Raw genomic sequence first — 19,201 nt, 5'->3', positions numbered from 1 at the left:
GAAAGGACTTGGATACTTTGATACATAGCACATACATACCAGGATGTCAAGTCTACAATGACAATTGTAGGTCAGGCATTTTCTTGGTTGGGAGTCTGTCTTTGAAGCTAAAGTAGTTTTCCTTTAATGCAGGGTTGTTGGCTTTTTCTTTCTTTCTTCCTTTCTTCCTTTCTCTTTTGTTCTTTTGTTCTTTCATTCTTTCGTTCTTTCTTTATCCTTCCTTCCTTCCTTCCTTCCTTCCTTCCTTCCTTCCTTCCTTCCTTCCTTCCTTCCTTCCTTCCTTCCTTCCTTCCTTCCTTCCTTCCTTCCTTCCTTCCTTCTTTCCTTCTTTCCCTTCCCTTCCCTTCCCTTCCCTTCCCTTCCCTTCCCTTCCCTTCCCTTCCCTTCCCTTCCCTTCCCTTCCCTTCCCTTCCCTTCCCTTCCCTTCCCTTCCCTTCCCTTCCCTTCCCTTCCCTTCCCTTCCCTTCCCTTCCCTTCCCTTCCCTTCCCTTCCCTTCCCTTCCCTTCCCTTCCCTTCCCTTCCCTTCCCTTCCCTTCCCTTCCCTTCCCTTCCCTTCCCTTCCCTTCCCTTCCCTTCCCTTCCCTTCCCTTCCCTTTCTTCCTTTTTTTTTTTTTTCTTTCTGATTAAATTCTTAGACTTTGTTTTCCTATATATGAAAGGATAAAAACAAATACTTAATGGAAACAGCTATTGTGCAACATGCATTATCAGTAAGTGGTGAAACCTACATTTTTCACATTTTTCAGCACAACAGCACAGGTTTCTGCAACATAACACTGCTGGCAGCATGATTGTCCTTTGACAGTACTATTTCATAAATTATCTTAACAAACTAAATTTTGAACATATTTAACATTTTACTTACAGCTGTACAATGTGGTAATCCAGGCACAACTGCTAATGGAAAAAGTATTTCGTATTGATGGAACTACATTCTCTAATTCAGTAATTTATTCATGCATGGAAGGATACATACTTTCTGGATCATCTGTAAGACAATGCACTGCTAATGGAACATGGTCTGGATCCTTGCCAAACTGTACAAGTAAGACATGTCTAATGGATAGTCTTGTTTTTCTCTTTCTCTTTATTGCAAGACAATAAAGTACAATATAAAGGATTTATAAAGTCTTCAGCTTTTTTTTCCCACTACTTCATAAATAATTTTGTATATGGAATACTTTAAAAATATAGTGCTGTAGAAAGATGGATGTGTTTATTGAAAGACAGACAAAGTATAGTAAAATACATTACCATATCGCTGTTATAATATTTTACTGATGCAGCTTAAAGATACAGATTAAAGGTTATCTACCTACTTTATTTCATTGCTAGCATATATTTTAAATTTTGGTATTTTTTAGATTCCCACCATGCTGTGCATTTTTTACTATGACCATATTTCCCAAAAGTTCCTTATAACCTCGTGGAACCATTTTAGAACAGCTTAAACTGTGTGGCTGTCACACAGTGAGAAAAAAAAAAAAAAAAAAAAAAAAAGTGAGACAAAGTGAACAGCAGCGAACAGTGGATCTGGAAGCCAGTAAGGTTCTGTTGGCCTGGGAAGGATGGGTTTAAAGTTATGTTGGTTCATGCTGTGTAACTGCTTGTACTTAAACTCAAGAGTAACCAACCATGATCTAGGGCTATCACCTGACATTCGTCTCCTTACATCTCCCCCATCTCCCCCATTTCAAAGAACTTCCCCACTTCTAAGATCCTTTATCCAGCCAGGATCTACACTTTTTTTTCCAGCCCCCTACTCCCCCTCCCTCCAAAACCACTCTAAGCAGGTGCATAAAATGTATCAGACTCCTAACTGGTATTTCTGTATTGTGTCTTTCCCAGAGGGAATGTCATCTCTCATGTCCCCTCTATTACTAGGGAGATTTGGGATGTACCATTTTTGTTTAGGCCAGGTGTTCTCAAAATTTACAGCCAGACAACACTCATTGCAATTACCCAGAGGCTTCATCCTGACTATTCAGAAGTTTTGGTTTTGAGCATGAGTACCCCCTTACCCCCACCCTCCCACCCCACCCCCCTGCATATATGCTACTATTTTGTACCTGCCAAGGTTCACAATTGTTTGGCACCTAGGAGTACTTGTTTGTTATCATCCCAGTAAGAAAGTCAGTTGGGCTCTGTTAGGTATCATTGAAAAACTATTTATCAGAGCTAACATTGCAAGGAGAGAATAGCATAGATAACTTTTAGGGCCCCTTTAGATGCTGGGAGCCCCCCAGGGGTGTAGTATTGAACAGGACTCCAACCCCTGTGCAGCATTACAGGCAAACCTCATCAATAGCAGGGACTTTCTCCTTTTGGTCATTAAAGCTCTTACAGCATTTTCTTACAAGGAAACAAATCTATTTATCATTTCTATAGTCAAAGAGAAATGATGTTCTTATGACAACTTCTTGCTGTACTGCTAGATAAAAACAAGGACATGCTCCTGGTGTAATCACTGGTATTGAGTGGGAGCTGCCTCCAGCTGCTCTGTTACAAGGAGCTGGCTTGGCGTCCATGGACAAGGGATCTGTGCAGCACAACACAGCCTGAAGGCCATGCTGGACATGCAGCACAGCAGAGGCCTGCACCTCCTCAGGCTATGAACCTGTGAACCTTTAAAACTACCACTGAGCCTGCTAAGTAGGTGTTATGTTTCTTTTCATAAAAGTTCTCATCCTATGTTTATGAGCAAATACGGTATCTCAGTAAAATCAGGTCACCTTCTGTTGCATTAAATGTTAAGGTAATTGGGAGTGATGTCCAATTAGCCATTATAAATCTGATCACATCCAAGGTACTGAACTAGCATGATTACAGATTCACAAATAATGTAATACGCCTTTAAAATCACCACATTCCATGAACTACCACAGCCACACTTAAACAGTTCAGTCGCATTCAATGAGAACTATCACAGACAGATTTAATGAGTAGTGCAATTTATTAAACCAGCAGGTACACAGGTTCTTTGGATTGCTGGTAATAAATTCACTGTCTGCAAAACACGTGCAAATACCAAAAGTTTGAGTAATACAGCCTGGTTACAAACGTGTTAAAAGATATGAAGTGACTAGATAGAGATTCCTGGCATAACTAAGTGTTCAAATCTTACCCGAAGGTGTCCCTGTGGGTGGATGGGGGTGGGGATGGGGGAGTGGAGGGGGGAAGAGAGGATCAACCTGTCAGCTGATCCCAGAAGTCAGAATGTATCTTTTGAGATAATAGCCTTTCTTTCGCAATGATATCTTCCCTAACATTCTGTCTCCCTTAAGCTAATTTATATAATTTCTTATCAAACAGGTGGAAGCTTGAGTGACTCTAGTCATACATACCTTTGTTAGGACTGGTGCTAAATTTTCTCACTTTTGTTTAAAGGTATAGGCTCAGAGAAATTCAGAGCGCATGTTCAGTGAGGGGTGGTTGCACTTTGGAGGCGGGTAGCCTTTGGGCTGGAGGTGTGTTTTGGTATTATAATGATATTATAATGTGCAAAGTTTACCCAAAGAACATTTTGTCAAAAACATGGCAGGACATTGGCCTAAGGTAGCAAATATGCAGCTTATTGGTTCCGATGTACCTTTGAGTTCCCATCTTATCACAGAGCTGGGCCGCGGTGTCTCCACTCTGCTCCACCCTCCATACAGTTTCTCTTAGACTCAGCACACCAAGTTCCCCTGCTGTGGCCAACATCTAGGGAAATTCTATGGAATGCAGCTATGCTCCACCCTGGAAGCTTCTTCAGTGCTGTACCTTTTCTTAGAAATGTGAATATAAGCTTAATTTCTAAGTCACCTCAGGTAATTATTCCACACCTTCTTACATCCCCTTTTGCTTTCTTTGAAAGTTAAATGTTGCACTATAAGACAAAAGAAAGGCTCTTATTCTTACCTCTCATTCTCTACCTCTACAAATGGTTCTAACTTTACAACACAGTAATATGAAGAATGACACTTTTTTCCCTTGACCTTTTTTTTATTATTATTAAACACTTTTTTCTTCTATAGTAAGATAACAACTAGTGAGTACAGAAGAACAAAAGCAGATAAGAAAATCATATTTTTTTGTATATTTGATTGTTTGCTTTTGAGATATGGTTTGAAATGTTAATGATAGGAAGGTAGGAATTTTGAGAATGTAATGGAATCTAGAGATCTACCAAAGCCATGATGACTCTTCCTGTATGAAGGATCAAAGTGCCAACAGCAGGAAATAATGCAATCACTACAGTAAAAGTAACAGTGGAAGAAACAAAAATTTGGTATTAATGGCAAAAAATAAAAACCTGGAAATTGTAATGAAGATGACTGAAAAAGCTGAGAATATGGTTTTAGTTAGATTTAAATAAACAAAGAAATAGTTTACAGGCCTGAACTAAATGGATAGTTCTGTGAAGCTGTTTGAGCATATATTGCATACATGTATGGTGTTTGTGTGTTCTTAAATTTGTAAGGAAATGATTTGCAATATTCTTCACAATGTAATTAATGAATATTAAGGAAAAAAAGATGGGAATTATAGGCATGGACATTAGGTTGTAATCTGGTCAAAACAGAAGTGTATATGGAAACATCAAGGATGATTTTAGTTGAATTTACAAAATTAAGGTCAGTAAATGGAAAGTGTCAACTAAAGAAAGGTGGAACATTTACAGTATTTGAATATACTCATGTAACTAAGAAAAACAGTTCTGTCTTTGACAGTTCTGTATTTGTTGAAGAATGACACATAAAAATATATATATATTTTAAGTTTTCAAAAAATGTACTATGTTGCCAGGTAAAACAAAATACATTGATCTTCTGTGTTCTTTATCTAAACAGCTCTACCCAGGTAACCTTGTAGTATGTTGTACAGTCTATTCTGCACCCACAGGCAGCTATTGTGTGGGACATTTATACTTTTTGAAGTTTTGAATTATGCAGTTTAATTAATATCTGCTTACTTAGACTGTGGTAAACTATGAAGCTATACTATACTAATTCTGGAGTACTATACTTCTGCTTTTGAACAGGTGTATAGAAATACTGTATTTCTTGGAGCTTATCAACTGTTTGGATCAAGAATACAGAACACACTGCAGGTTTTCTCATTCTGGAAACCAGGATACAGAGAGGGTACTATTCACATTGGTCATGCTTTGGCATGGAGTTAGAAGTAGCCAAGATGTGCTTTCTTCCCAGGAGACTGCCCCCAGAATTAATCAGCAGTAATAAAGTTGCTGTGTGGAGACTGTAAAATTTACTGTAAAATGAACTGTCAAACGCACGAGTGTTGTACTTTGTTCAAACTATACGTAAATTTAGTGGCTTTTTAATTTTTTTTCCTGTAAACAACAATTTTTGATCATTGTCACATCTAAATTCTCCAGATTTCTAGGCTTCTTACTCTGAAAACCGTTCCAGAAACTGATAGATCAAATTTACCACATCTGAGAAAAAGAAAAAGAAAAAGAAAAAGAAAAAGAAAAAGAAAAAGAAAAAGAAAAAGAAAAAGAAAAAGAAAAAGAAAAAGAAAAAGAAAAAGAAAAAAAAATATTATAGTTATTTATCTACTTATTAACATAAATTAGCTTCTTACACTAGAAATCACAAGATGTTTTATACCCACTCTCCCTCATTAAAAACTATATGCCTAATTTTGGCATAAACCATGGGCCATATTTTTAGACTGCCTGAACATTCTCTTCTGTTTATGTATAATTGTAATGTGAGCATTTACAAAGTGAATGTTCAAATGAAAAAGTGAACTAAACAACAGATACCTGCATCTTTAATAATGAGGCTCTATAGTGACATAAAAATTAGAGGGTATCAAAGCACAGCGGCTTATTTCTTGCTTTTGTTCCTTTTAAGATATTAAAATTTTACTGATTAAAATTTTACAGTCCATTACTTCTGCTTTTGAACAGGTGTATAAATTTTCTCCAAAATGTAACAGCTGCACAAGTTGTGTTTGGCAGCTATTTTGGATGACATACATGTTTATCTTACATTGATGGAGATAAGATTTATGATATTTTTCCTCCTGTTTTCCCTAATAAGTTCCTAATTTGTCCTGTTTTTTCCCTCAAATATATATATATATATATATATAAATATATATATGGTATATATGGTTTATATGCAAATATAAATATATATATAAATATATATATAAAATGAATTCAGTTTTTTTTTTTTTTTAAATCTGTTTTTCAATTATTTCCTTTCAGTTATCAACTGTGGAGATCCAGGAGTCCCAGCAAATGGCATGAGATATGGTGATGATTATGTTGTTGGACAAAATGTTACTTATATTTGCCAACCTGGGTATACAATGGAATCAAATAGCTCCTCCATTCGCACTTGTACTAGCAATGGCACATGGAGTGGAGTAATCCCAACGTGCAGAGGTACAACATTAATTTTGATTGTCCAGTATTTCTTCTAGGTCATTTACATCCACTGCTTATTATAATGAGTCAGTCATGTACTTCTTTAGAAATCACAACTTACTATTACTATTACTGTTGTGTGGTGTCTTGACCACATGGATAGCAGGGTTCTTTCAGGATCAGTGACTGCTACCACTTTATTGTTGACATAACTTCAACTCAACTCTTACTGAGGACATGCTCCCTTATACCATTTACTTTACAGAGTAGAGTCACTAACTATTCATTGGTCAAATAACTTTGTTTGCAACAGCAAACACCCAGCAACTTCCACGTCTTAATGACTGGAGAACAAGCAGTCCAAGACAGCAGGGCTTCTCCTGAATCAGCCTTCTTTGTTCCTTCTAAACACTTTACGTTCCTCCTGGCCTCATCATTAAGAGTCCGATATTATCACCAACCATGGGGCTTGTCGACACCCATGGCCACACTCCCACAATGTTTAATTGATTGTTTGGCTGAAGGAAAAGTGATTTAATTATTTGGTTCTTTCCCTCCATTTTAAAAGGTTAAGATGCCAGCATAGTATGTTCATGTTTGTTTTTTTGTTTTGTTTTGTTTTGTTTTGTTTTTCTGTTGTTTGTTTGTTTGTTTCTTAGCTTTATAGAACACTTTGTTACTTTGCTGCTAGGGTAAATTTGCCACTATGATGTTTTATATTTATTTTTTGTTTGTTTGTTAAGGTTAAGATGTAATTAACAAAGATGACCCATATACATATTTCCCTGTCTTTACTAAAACACCACTCAGGCATATGATGAGAGCCTTTGCGAGTCTGCATATACTGAAATTTCTCAAAGGTGAATTGCTCTGAGTTTTATGGAATTGCTCTAACCATAATACCATATAAGATGTGTACCTCATTAGATGTGTACTTTTGAGTATCACTGTGATGTATCAACATACTCAGTAAAAGTTTAAATCCTTCTAGCAAATTCCCTAATAAACATTCTTCTGATTTATTTTCTCTAGTGAAAACCAGAATGATAAATCTCCAGGTCCTAATTTTCTCTCTTTTACTAATTGAATTATTGTTTTTTTTTAATCTTTGTTGAAATTTAAATAGAAAACAAAACAACAACAACAAAAAAGAACTTCAGTGAAAGACCACCCTATCTATGTAATCAAAACAATTTTCTCAGAAACCCCTCGGGATCTTTCTTGCTAAACCTCAAAACACCTTCTTTCTATAGAGTCGCGTTTCTCACTGCTATCACAGTTGTGGTAAAGTGGTATTAAATTTTCAGTGTTCTTTCTTTCTGGGCTCATACTAAGTGTGTCTAATCCCTATTCCTTTAAAACTTAATTGGCTAAGCATGTACTTATTTTGTTCTCATTCATCGTCCTTCTGTTTTCTTTTCTGGAAGTATGATTACATTCCTTATTTTCTCCCCTGATGTCATTAATCAAAACATATCAAATCAGCTTTAAATCTCTCCCTCCTCCCCTCCCCCCCCTCCATTTGCAATTATTTTCCTTACAAACTACAATTGTCCCCATATATTACCAAGTTTAATTTAATTCTATTTCACCTTTGATAATCTTTTTTTTAAATTATTTTTCCAGCATATTGATTTTTTTCTATTCCAGAGAATGTCAGATTTCAAGATCATCTTAAAAAAAAAAAAAACTCTTGAAAAAAACACTCTTATTTCTGTTTTTACATGTATTGTGCTCTTAACCAGCTTCAATTACAAATCAAATTTTAAGAATATAAGAATGGCCATACTGCTCCAATTGTCTGTCTGTCTCCAAGAGTGTCTGTGAGTGAACAGCTAAAAGATTATCAGGCAGAACAAGTATTTACGATACAGTCTCCCCAACAGTCTCACAGACTGAAATTCTTAAGGAGTATATGGTACCTAACTGGGAACAGGAAAGATAGCTCTAATTTTATTCAAACAACTATACAAAGAAAGAGTTAAACTGTCACTTTTGGCCTTAAGTCCTTCTGTTTCTAGCCATACATACTTATATCTTGTATAAGTACTAGATAACAATCATATGCAGAATCTTTCGGATTCTCACGGTTTCCCTCTACTCTGCACAGGTTTGTGTGTGTACACTAGGTAAGTTAATAATACCCACTTTTTTTTTTTTTTTTTAACTGTGCAATTAAAAGGAATACATAATATCCATTAGTATGTTTGAAATGTGTAATAATTAGCTCTTACTGTCAGGAGGAAGTGGTCCTCTGGCACCATTTAGTTAAAATAATTGGAAAATTAACTGGCTAGAAAGTGGATACAATATTGTCACAGTGTTATTGAAACAGAAGATATAAATGATTCTTTGGCTTTGCCGAGCTAGAAAAGGATGCTTATTCAAACATTAAAGACAATATCCGCTGCTCCCCCATCATCCATCAGGCTGTTGTTTTCATTATAGAAGTCTATGGGATTGTTTATGCATAACTTGCTCTTGGTGAATCTGTGCTGACTACTACTGATGATTTTTTTCTCCTTCATGTACCTGGAAATGGTTTCCAGGATTAGCTATTCCATCACCTTCCCAGGGAATGAGGTGAGGCTGACTGGCCTGTAGTTGCTCAGGTCCTCCTTCTTGCCCTTCTTAAAGATAGGAGTGACATTTTCCTTCCTTCAGTCTCCAGGCACTTCTCCCATTTGTCACAACTGAGCAAACATTATCAGAAGTCACCACACAATCACATCCACAAGCTCCCTCAGCATTCATGAATGGATCCCATTGTGGCTCATGGACTGATGAATGTCCAGTTTACTTGAGTATTCCCTGACCTGACCTTCTTCCACCAAGGATACATCTTCCTTGTTCCAGCCATTCAGCCTGGCCTTTGGGACCTGTGATTCCTGAAGGCTAGTCTTGCTGGTAAAGGCTGAGTCAAAGAAGGCATCCAGTACCTTGGCCTTCTAACCATCCTGGTAACCAGGTTTTGTGGTTTAACCCAGCCAGCAGTGAAGCTCCACACAGCCATTTGCTCATCCTCACTCCCCTAGTGGGATGGGAAAGAGAATCAGAAAAAAAAATTAAAAGCTTTTGGGTTGAGATACAGACAGTTTATTAGGATGGAAAAGAAGGGAAAAAAATAATAATTATAATGTGTACAAAACAAGTGATGCACAATGCAATTGCTCAGCACCCACAGACCAACTCCCAGCCTATCCCCAAGCAGTGGCTCCCCCCAACCCCGACAAGCCACTCCATATTAATTGTTCAGCATGATGTCATTTGCTATGGAATATCCTTTTGGCCAGTTTGAGTCAGCTGTCCCGGTTTTGTCCCTTCCTAGCTCCTTGTGCACCCCCAGCCTCCTTACTGGCATGGCGGTGTGAGAAGCTGAAAAGTTCTTAACTTTTCTTGCCTTTTAACAAAGGCAAATTGTTGCCTTTGACATCCCTGGCCAATTTCAGTTCCATTTGGGCTTCAGCTTTCCTAATTTGACCCCTGGCTGCTCATACCTAAATATTCCTCCCAGGTTACTTGTCCATGCTTCCATCCTTTGTAGGCTTCTCTTTTGAGTTTTCATTTGACCAGGTGCTCCTTGTTCATACATTCAGCCTTCCTGGTGTTTTTGTCTGACTTCCTCTTTGTTGGGATGCATTGCTTTTGAGCTTGGATGCAGTGATACTTGAATACTAACCAACTTTCTTTCCTCCCTTCTTCCCTAAAAGGGCCTTATCCCAGGGTACTCTACCCTCCTTGTCTCCCCAGTCTGTCCTTCCTACAGAGCCTGTATTCTTCCATTAGAGGACTCGAGTCATGGGAGCCACCCCACCACATCTCCATGATGCCAATAAAATCACAGCCCTTCAAGCATACACACATACCTAAGTCATCTTGTTTAGTCCCCATACTGCATATATTAGCGTATAGAAGAGGGGCACCCCGGCATGTTGTAGACCTGGAAAGTGTCTGAGAGATTTCTCCATAATGCTGCGTCACAGATATTTCCTTTCTAACCTGCAAGTGCTGGAGGTGACCTTGCTTAAGCCTCTTTTTTGGTGATTTTGTGATCCTTCCCTATCACATTAACCCCCATCCCTTTGTACAGGAGCACTGTGTGTCACTCTTTCACAGAGCTGCTGGTTACTTTCTCCCTTCCCCCTCCTTCCTAGTTTAAAGCCCTCCTGATAAGGTCAGCCACCCTATTGGTAAAAATATCTTTGCCCCACTTAGAGAGGTACATCACTTTTCTCCCAAGAAGACATTAATCCTCAAACAGGATCCCATGATCATAGAACCCAAAACCCCATCACCAACACCAGTTCTTCAGAAATTACTGACCTCTCTTATCAGTGCCATTCTTCTCACATGCTTTCTCCTGATCAATGGGATTGAGGAAAATACTACATGGGACCCCATGGTCTTGAACACTGCCCCAAAACCCTGTAGACTGTTTGCAGAGCTCTGGTTGAATCTCTGACCAAAACATTTAGAGCGGTGTTCTGCCTTGTTGCTGGGTTTTGCTTGTTTGTTTTGAATATACATATATATATATTCATATACATATGAATAGATATATAATATTTTTTCTCCACAAATTTCTGATATTACTACTGTTTTCATGCTAATTCTTCTGTTTGCTTTCCTAATTGTTAATAGATTTTTCTTTCTTGATTATTCAGATCAGAATTTAAAATATGCAGATCTTTTTAAAAAGACTAGTAATGAAGCTCTTGAAGAATGCGACAGACTTTAGCCACTTGATGTAGTATCTGTAGAGTATTTGTTTCGACCCTTTTTATTTAAACAACATGAAAGTGATTCAGTGTACATCAACAAGTTTGACAATGAATTTAAGCTGAGTGGTGTGGCTGGCATGCTGGAGGGAAGGGATGCCTTCCAGAGGGACCTGGACAGGCTTGAGAGGTGGGCCTGTGTGAACCTCATGAAGTTCAACAAGGCCAAGTACAAAATTCTGCACCAGGGTTGGGGCAATCCCAAGCACAACTACAGGCTGGGGACCCCACTTGGAGTACTGCATTCAGCTCGGGGCCCTCAATATAAGAAAGACGTGGACCCATTAGAGCAAGACCAGAGGAGGGCCACAAGGGTAATCAAAGGCCTGGAACACCTACGAAGATAGGCTGATAGAGTTGGCATTGTTCAGCCTGGAGAAGAGAAGGCTTTGAGGAGACCTTATTGCAGCCTTCCTACCTAAAGGGGTATTACAAGAAAGCTGAAGAGGGACTGTTTATCAAAGACTGTCATGATAGGACAAGGAGTAATAGTTAAAATAAACTAAAAGAGGGTAGGATTTAGATTAGATATTGGGAAGAAATTCTTTACTCTGAGGGAGGTGAGGCACTGGCACAGGTTGCCCAGAGAAGTTGTGGATGCCCCATCCCTGTCTGTGTTTAAGGCCAGGTTGGCTGGGGCTTTGAGCAACCTGGTCTGCTGGAAGGTGTCCTAGCCCATGGCAGGGTGGTTGGAACTAGATGATCTTTAAGGTTTCTTCTAACACAAACCTTTCTATGATTCTACAAAAATTAAAAAAAATAAGGCCTTAAAAAGTTAAGATTTTTCTACCGGTTGGCAAAACATTACTCAATAATCGTGCTACTTTCATCCAGCATTCTCAGAGAGCCAGGAGTGACACTGCAGAGATGGTAGTCGAGATTCTGTAACTTAAATACATAAACTTAGTGGTGAAATGGTACATGAAGAATTTTCTGCAGATTGCATTCAAATACATAGTGTTCCTGATTAAGTGCCTCTGACCTCTGAGCATGCAAGATCACAGCTGTCTAAACTTAAGTTTAAGGTTATGAATGCTTTTCATTTCCTTCATTCTTGTGATCTGTGTTCTCTCTTTATTTTTAGCCACCACCTCTACTCATTTAACCTGTCTTCACTAAATTGAGTAATTATAGTTTCACTTACTTTCTTTTGCTAACATCATTTTTTCCACCTCTTTTTCTCCTTCACATTCATTGTAGTAACTTTTGCCTAATTTTCCCCTTCTTTTTTTTTTTTTTTTGATTCACATTTTCCTTCATTTAACTTCTTTAATATCCTTTTTTTTTTTCAACCGTCAGTTAACTGTTAGTACCCATATCTAGGGTTTAGTCATTCATAAATACATAAGTCAGTTTATTCCTACAATCCTTCTGTGATGTTTTTCAGTCCTCTTTCCCACATCTGAGTAGAAGATATTTCAATTTTTTCCTGGGAGGTCTGGAAATGAGAAATTATACTGCAGTACTTGTTCACATTCTTAGGAGTAGCAGCTTTAAGAAAATGCAAATTGTTAATTTTTCTCCCTCTAGCTAGAAGCTAGATTATTTATTTATTTATTTATTGGATGGGGATTTATTCATGCAGCAAATACTAACCAAACTGTGGTATGAAGAAACAGGCTTTCCATGCATATTCTGGAGGAATCATGTCCTGGATCTTGATCCGTGGGCATTAATATCTAGAATATGCCTAAATTGGTCAATATGAAGACAGTATTTTACTATTACCTCACTAAAAATAGTTGTACTCTATGTCATCTAAGCAAACAAACAAATTCAATTAGTATACTACTACCAGACACACGCATATATATATATATATATATATATATATATATATTATTTTGTAGACTTCATAGTCTCTACACTGATTTTTGAGTAGGCTTACTGCATTGTTTGAAAAAACATCCTGTTTTATTTAAGACTTCATCAGTCAGCCATTAAAGTATGTCTCTGAAATGGAACAAACTAGAAGTACTAACATCAGGAAATGTGGCAACAACACAGTGAGGAGATAGTATGTTCTCACTCTATTGTCCTCCAAAAGAGGTGAAATTAGCACATATGGTTCTTCTAGTAACTATGTACACTGGGAATATTTATAGCAGCTGGGCCTAATTATTTTGAATGTTATTGCAGCTGTTACCTGCCCAACTCCTCCGCAGATCTCTAATGGAAGGTTGGAAGGAACAAACTTGGACTGGGGATTTAGCATTAGCTACGTCTGTTCTCCAGGGTACGAACTCTCTTTTCCTGCTGTTTTGACTTGTGTTGGGAATGGAACATGGAGTGGTGAAGTACCTCAGTGCTTGCGTGAGTATTTTCTCTATAGTCTACTATTTCTTTATATAACTGTTGAACGTTTTTATATTTTTTGGTATATTTTCCAAAATTGTAACGTAATTTATAGATTGAGGAAGAGATAGGAATATCTGTAAATCTTTTGTGAACACATAGGAAGCCTTAAACATAAAAACTAAAAGATATATTATAGGCAATGCACATAAAATAAACAAGGGAGAATCAGCATTAGGAAATTCTGTTTTGTTTTTAGATCCTGCTACCTATAGAATAAGGGGAAATTTCATTATAAACTACTTTATGTGCTCATTACTCATGCTAAACTTTCACTGATATCACAGAAATCTGTATATGTCGGTAATGTTTACTAGATCCCAGGGTGATTCCTTGACAATTTTATATTTTCCCAGTAGACTAAATTAAGTTATATGTTTTGTACAATAAATTTTATTAACTTTAAGTGTGTAACATTGATGAATTTTTAAATTTCTATAAAGTTCATTATAATAGCAAATGCACCTTTTTCTTTAGGTTGGTGATATTCCACTCATTATTTTTAAATGTTTTTGTTTGTTTGGTTGGTTGTTTTTTTTTATTATTATTTAAAAATAAAAACTTCCTAAGGAAGTTATTGTGATACTTTTGAGATAATAGTCAATTTGCACTGAAGAATGAGGTTCTGTAGTTATTTGTAGAACAGCAGTACTCTGAAACTATAATATTCTTGATCTAGATGTCTATCTGGAAGAGGATAATTTCATCTAGGTGGCTCTACAGTTTCTGAAGCTTCATTTGAACTTACCAGATAGCTTTCCAAATGTTGAAAAAACTAATTATCCATTATGTCACTATTTTTATTTGTTTGTTTATTTATTTATTTGTTTATTTGCATTTTTCATCTCTCCCTTTAAAAAATATCCTCTGTTTTGGCTAGGTCCTACTATTATGTCATCATATCATAATGACATCTCCCTCCCTCCTCTCTCTGGTGTTCTCATACTGTCAAAAATATTTGATTAGTGTTGCTGAAACTATATGTACCAGAACTGGAACATGGTGAAGGCAGTTTCTGTAAGCTACCATTTGCTGTTTAAGTTCACTAAATGAAGGTCTTCTAGAATCTGGTATATTAAGAACTGCAAAGGCCATAAGAAATGCTTTTCATCATTTGATCTTCATTGAAATAGTGTCCTTAAATTCACTTTTTTTTTTTGATATCATAAACTATTTTGTCATCTTTGAGGTTCGAATATTGCAGTATACTCTGAAAAGGAGACTCTGCCTTCAAACTACTTAAAAGGTATAGTTAGTACAGAGTACAGCTGCCTGAGAATTAAAGGCTGTTTCATGCTGAGATTACATTAACTGAGTGTTGTTGATGTGCAAAGGTTACCCATTGGCTTGCAGTAGAAATCAATTGGCATCCAGTGCTTGTCAAAGAGCTTAAACTAGCTGCCATCTGGCTGAAATGAGAAGGAGCTGTTGAAAGTCATTCCCAATGAGAAATCTTTAAGCAGCTCTTGACATCAGAAATTTAGATCCCAGCTTGGTTCCATAAAGTTGTAGACTGTCTGAAGATATGCAAAGTATAGTGGAATAATTATTTGGAACAGAATATATTCTTTTTTTTTTTCTTTTTATTATTTTCTTTTTCTTTCTTTCTTTTTTCTTTTTTTTTTTTTTTTTTTTGGCTGACTGTTTGTCATCTATGACCTACTAGATTTGTCTTAGAGAACCTTGAGGAAAACTGTCAGAATATACCACTTCTACCATTATACTACTTCCATGGCTTCCATATCAAAGGTAGATACCCACTCGATATTCAGTGACTGGTTAAAGGTATCTTACAGATGAGCACTGAAGCTTACTTATTTGTAGGTTTAAAATAACAAACTTAACAAAACTTAACAAAACACTATTTTTTAATGTAAGTCTTTTTCTTTTCCTTAGGGAGTGGTTTCTACTTTATTAATGCAAAGAACTGATAAGGAAACAATTTCAAGCCTTTGTGTTAAAAATTTGTACACATTTAGTATATTCTCAAATTAAGACTTGCACATAATTTTAATAATCAAAACATAAATTACAACTGCGATTTGTCAGTCAACCAGTAAGATTCGTTATGTGGCACTATCTCTAATTCGTAGATCTTTCAGAATTGGGGATACAAGTCCCATTCCACTTAAAGCTGTAAAATCATATACATTTCCTATATGCTGTCGATTAAGCCATTTTTCTTCAACAGCATGAGTTTGCCTGGAGTTTCTGTGCATTCAGTGTCCTCAGTAATAGGTAGAGGGCAGGAACATTTCCTGTGAGCTGGTTGTATGGAAGCATTAAGACGTAAGTGACAAAGAGATATTAGAAATGTATTTTGAAAGTGGTTAAGAGATAATTTAAATTATGTTTTTAGAAGAGAAAGATGGAATAGAAAATTCCACTACCTGTGCAAGATGCCTCTTTGCAAATGTCATTATGTATATTCAGGTTAATGTGGTATGTTTTGTGTGTTCATTTGTTTTTGGAGTTTTTTGATGTTGAGAGTTTATCTTAGCTGATTGAATTTCCTGAATCAAATTTTCAAAATCCAGCTTCTAAACAACTATTGGAACTTTATATTACAGAAGAAGGCCAGTAATTTGACAGCAGTGCATTCACTTAGTTATGCTATGCACCGGTCACAAGGAAACATTCAAGAGAAAGGTGGAAAAGAATAAGATCAGTTTAAGAACATGTTCTTATGAGATGGATTTATCCTGACTAAGAACAGTATATTAATGTTTGTCATTTAAATTGCTGCCAAAATATATTTATTTTTTTTAGCCATACTAATTTTCCAGTGTTATATTTCTCTGCATACCAAACCTTATCTTTCAGCGAAGAATGAGGAAGTAAGAATTTACAGTTCCTAAAATATATCTGACAAATCCTTTAATTGTACAAAAATGTAGAACACTAGATAGGTGGCAATAAGCAGGACAGGATGGAAGACTAACATGAAGGTTCGTTTCACTCTCTAATTGCTCTCCACAGGAAGCTTTGGAGATTGATGTGGTTTGAAGGTGTGAATTGTGAATATTTGGGACTTAATAAAAGAACTCTTGTAACCTTGAGCATCAACTGCAAGCTACTGACCAAATCTCACTACATAAGAATTTTGAACAGCTAGCCTTTATTTAGTGCAAACTGAAGTAAAACTAACAATTGTCTATTTAATTTCTCTTTGAATTCCAGTAAATATTTCTGTATTTAACGTCTATTTAATTAAAAATAACAGTAATAAAAAGCAACATTTGGAGTAACTGCTTGACTGAGTTTAGATAAATGTTATTTTCATATATTTTAATAAATAAATAATATATTTTTTTTCTATCATGTCGTTTTTTACAGCAAAGTTTTGTGGTGACCCTGGAGTACCTTCTCAAGGGAAAAGAGAAGGCAAGAGTTTTATCTACCAGTCAGAAGTCTCCTTCAGCTGCAATCCTCCTTTTATTTTGGTTGGTTCCAGCACCAGGATTTGCCAAGCAGATGGCACATGGAGTGGTTCTTCACCCCGATGTATAGGTAAGGTAACACCAATATTACTGAAATTACCTGAATGCTCATTATTCCTTTTTCTGTTAAGTCAGTTTAGGAATTTCCAGCTTTTTTTTTGAATTACCTTCTTGTGACTCTAAACTCTCTAAGAATCACTAACAAATCTAATAAATAAATAAATAGCCAGTAAGTGGGGAGGGAGGTGATTCTCCCCCTCTGCTTTTCTCCTGTGACATCTCACCTAGAATACTATGTTTAGCTCTAGGGCCCTCAATATAAGAAAGACATGGACCTATTAGAGCAAGTCCAGAGGAGAGCCACAAGCATGATCAAAGGGCTGGAACACCTCTCCTGTGAAGACAGGCTGATAGAGTTGGCATTGTTCAGCCTGGAGAAGAGAAGGCTTTGAGGAGACCTCATTGCAGCCTTCCAGTACCTAAAGGGGGACTACAGGAAAACTGGGGAAGGACTCTTTTCTTAAGGAGTTGTCACTATTGACAAGACAAGGAGTAATGGTTTTAAACTAACAGATGGTAGATTTAGATTAGATATTAGGAAGATACTCTTTACTCAGAGGGAGGTGAGACATTGGCACATGTTGCCCAGAGAAGTTGTGGATGCCCCATTCCTGGCAGTGTTTAAGGCCAGGTTGGCTGGGGCTTTTGAGCAACCTGGTCTGCTGGAAGGTGTTCCTGCCCATGGCAGGATGTTTGGACTAAATAATCGTAAAGAACCCTTCCAAATTAAACCATTCTATGAAACAAATCACTCAATTTTTGTTTCTCTCATTGGCATATTGCATGTTTTTGAACAAATATAGCTTTGTTATACATGCATATATGTCACTAAAATATTGTACTTTTTTGTTTTTCATTTATTATTTTTTTAAGAACCTACTCGCACAGCATGTGAAAATCCAGGAGTCCCAAGGCATGGATCACAAAACAACACATTTGGCTATCAGGTAGAGTATGATATTTTTTACTAACTTCCATATTAAAGTCTTTTTGTACGGCCTCAAAGTTTACAAAGTCATTAATAGAGGCTGAAAAATTGCTTGCACCTTAAAAAAGTTGGTTGCTGGAATGTTGTGCTTTCCTTATTTCTGCTTGCTGGTTTAAACTGACCTCATGTCCCTGTTAGCAATGAATGCACTACATTAAAGTCTGGTGATCAAGTTCTTGGTTTTACCTTGAAGTAGTTCAGGAACTCCAAAGCAATATGTAAGTGCTCCCTAGTGTTTGAGAATGCTTCTATAAATACATTAGCAACAGAAGAATGACTAGAAGAATGTCTATCTTTTATTGCATGGGGGGTGGGAGGGTGGAACATAGTGATGAAGAATGAGGAAAAGGCTGGGGTACCTAATGCCTCAGTCTTCAGTAGTAAGACCGGTTGTTCTCTGGGTACCCAGCCCCCTGAGCTGGAAGACAAGGACAGGTAGCAGAACGAAACCCTCATAATCCATGAAGAAATGGTTAGCAATCTGATAAACCACTTACACATGCACAAGCCTTTGAGACCAGATGGGATCCACCTGAGGGAACTAAGAGAAGTGGCACAAGTGCTTACCAAGCCCCTTTCCACCATTTATCAACTGTCCTAGCTATCAGGGGAGGTCCCAGTTGACTAACACCTAGAAAATATGACACCCATCTACAAGAAGGGCTGGAAGGAGGATCCAGGAAACTACAGGCCTGTCTGTCTGAGCTCAGCGCCAGGTTATGGAACAGATCATCTCGAGTGCCATCTTGCAGCGCAATACAGGGCAACCAGGAGATCAGGCTCAGTCACTAAGGGTTTATGAAACGCAGATCCTGATTGTCTAGACTGATCTCCTTCTACAACAAGGTGACCCACTTTGTGGATGAAGTGCTGTGGATGTTGCCTACCTAGACTTTAGTAAAGCTGTTGATACCATTTCCCACAGCACTCTCTGGAGAAAGTTGCTGCTCATGGCTTGGACAGGCATATGCTTCTTTGGATAAAATACTGAGAGTTGTGGTGAATGGAGTTACATCCAGTTGGAGGCCAGTAACAGATAATGTCCCCCAGGGCTCTCAGCATTGGGGCCAGTTCTCTTTAATGTCTTTATCAATGATCTGGACAAAGGGATTGAGTGCACTCTCAGAAGGTTTGCAGATGATGCCAAGTTGGGCATGAGTGTTGATCTGCTTCAGGGCAGAAAAGTTCTACACA

General features: G+C 37.3%; 1 protein-coding gene across 1 annotated transcript in view; it reads left to right on the top strand.

Moving 5' to 3' along the window:
- The window catches only part of CSMD3 (CUB and Sushi multiple domains 3), a 668,812-nt gene that overhangs the window by 624,142 nt on the left and 25,469 nt on the right, over positions 1-19,201 (top strand). The window contains 6 exon segments of the mRNA XM_068672527.1: positions 869-906; positions 908-1,046; positions 6,225-6,404; positions 13,304-13,477; positions 16,856-17,029; positions 17,893-17,966. Coding sequence (XP_068528628.1) covers positions 869-906; positions 908-1,046; positions 6,225-6,404; positions 13,304-13,477; positions 16,856-17,029; positions 17,893-17,966 — 779 coding nt within the window.

Source organism: Anas acuta, chromosome 2, assembly GCF_963932015.1.
Source record: "Anas acuta chromosome 2, bAnaAcu1.1, whole genome shotgun sequence".
NCBI lineage: Eukaryota > Metazoa > Chordata > Aves > Anseriformes > Anatidae > Anas > Anas acuta.
Note: the sequence above shows the minus strand (reverse complement) of the source record. Positions and strands in the feature narration are given on the sequence as shown.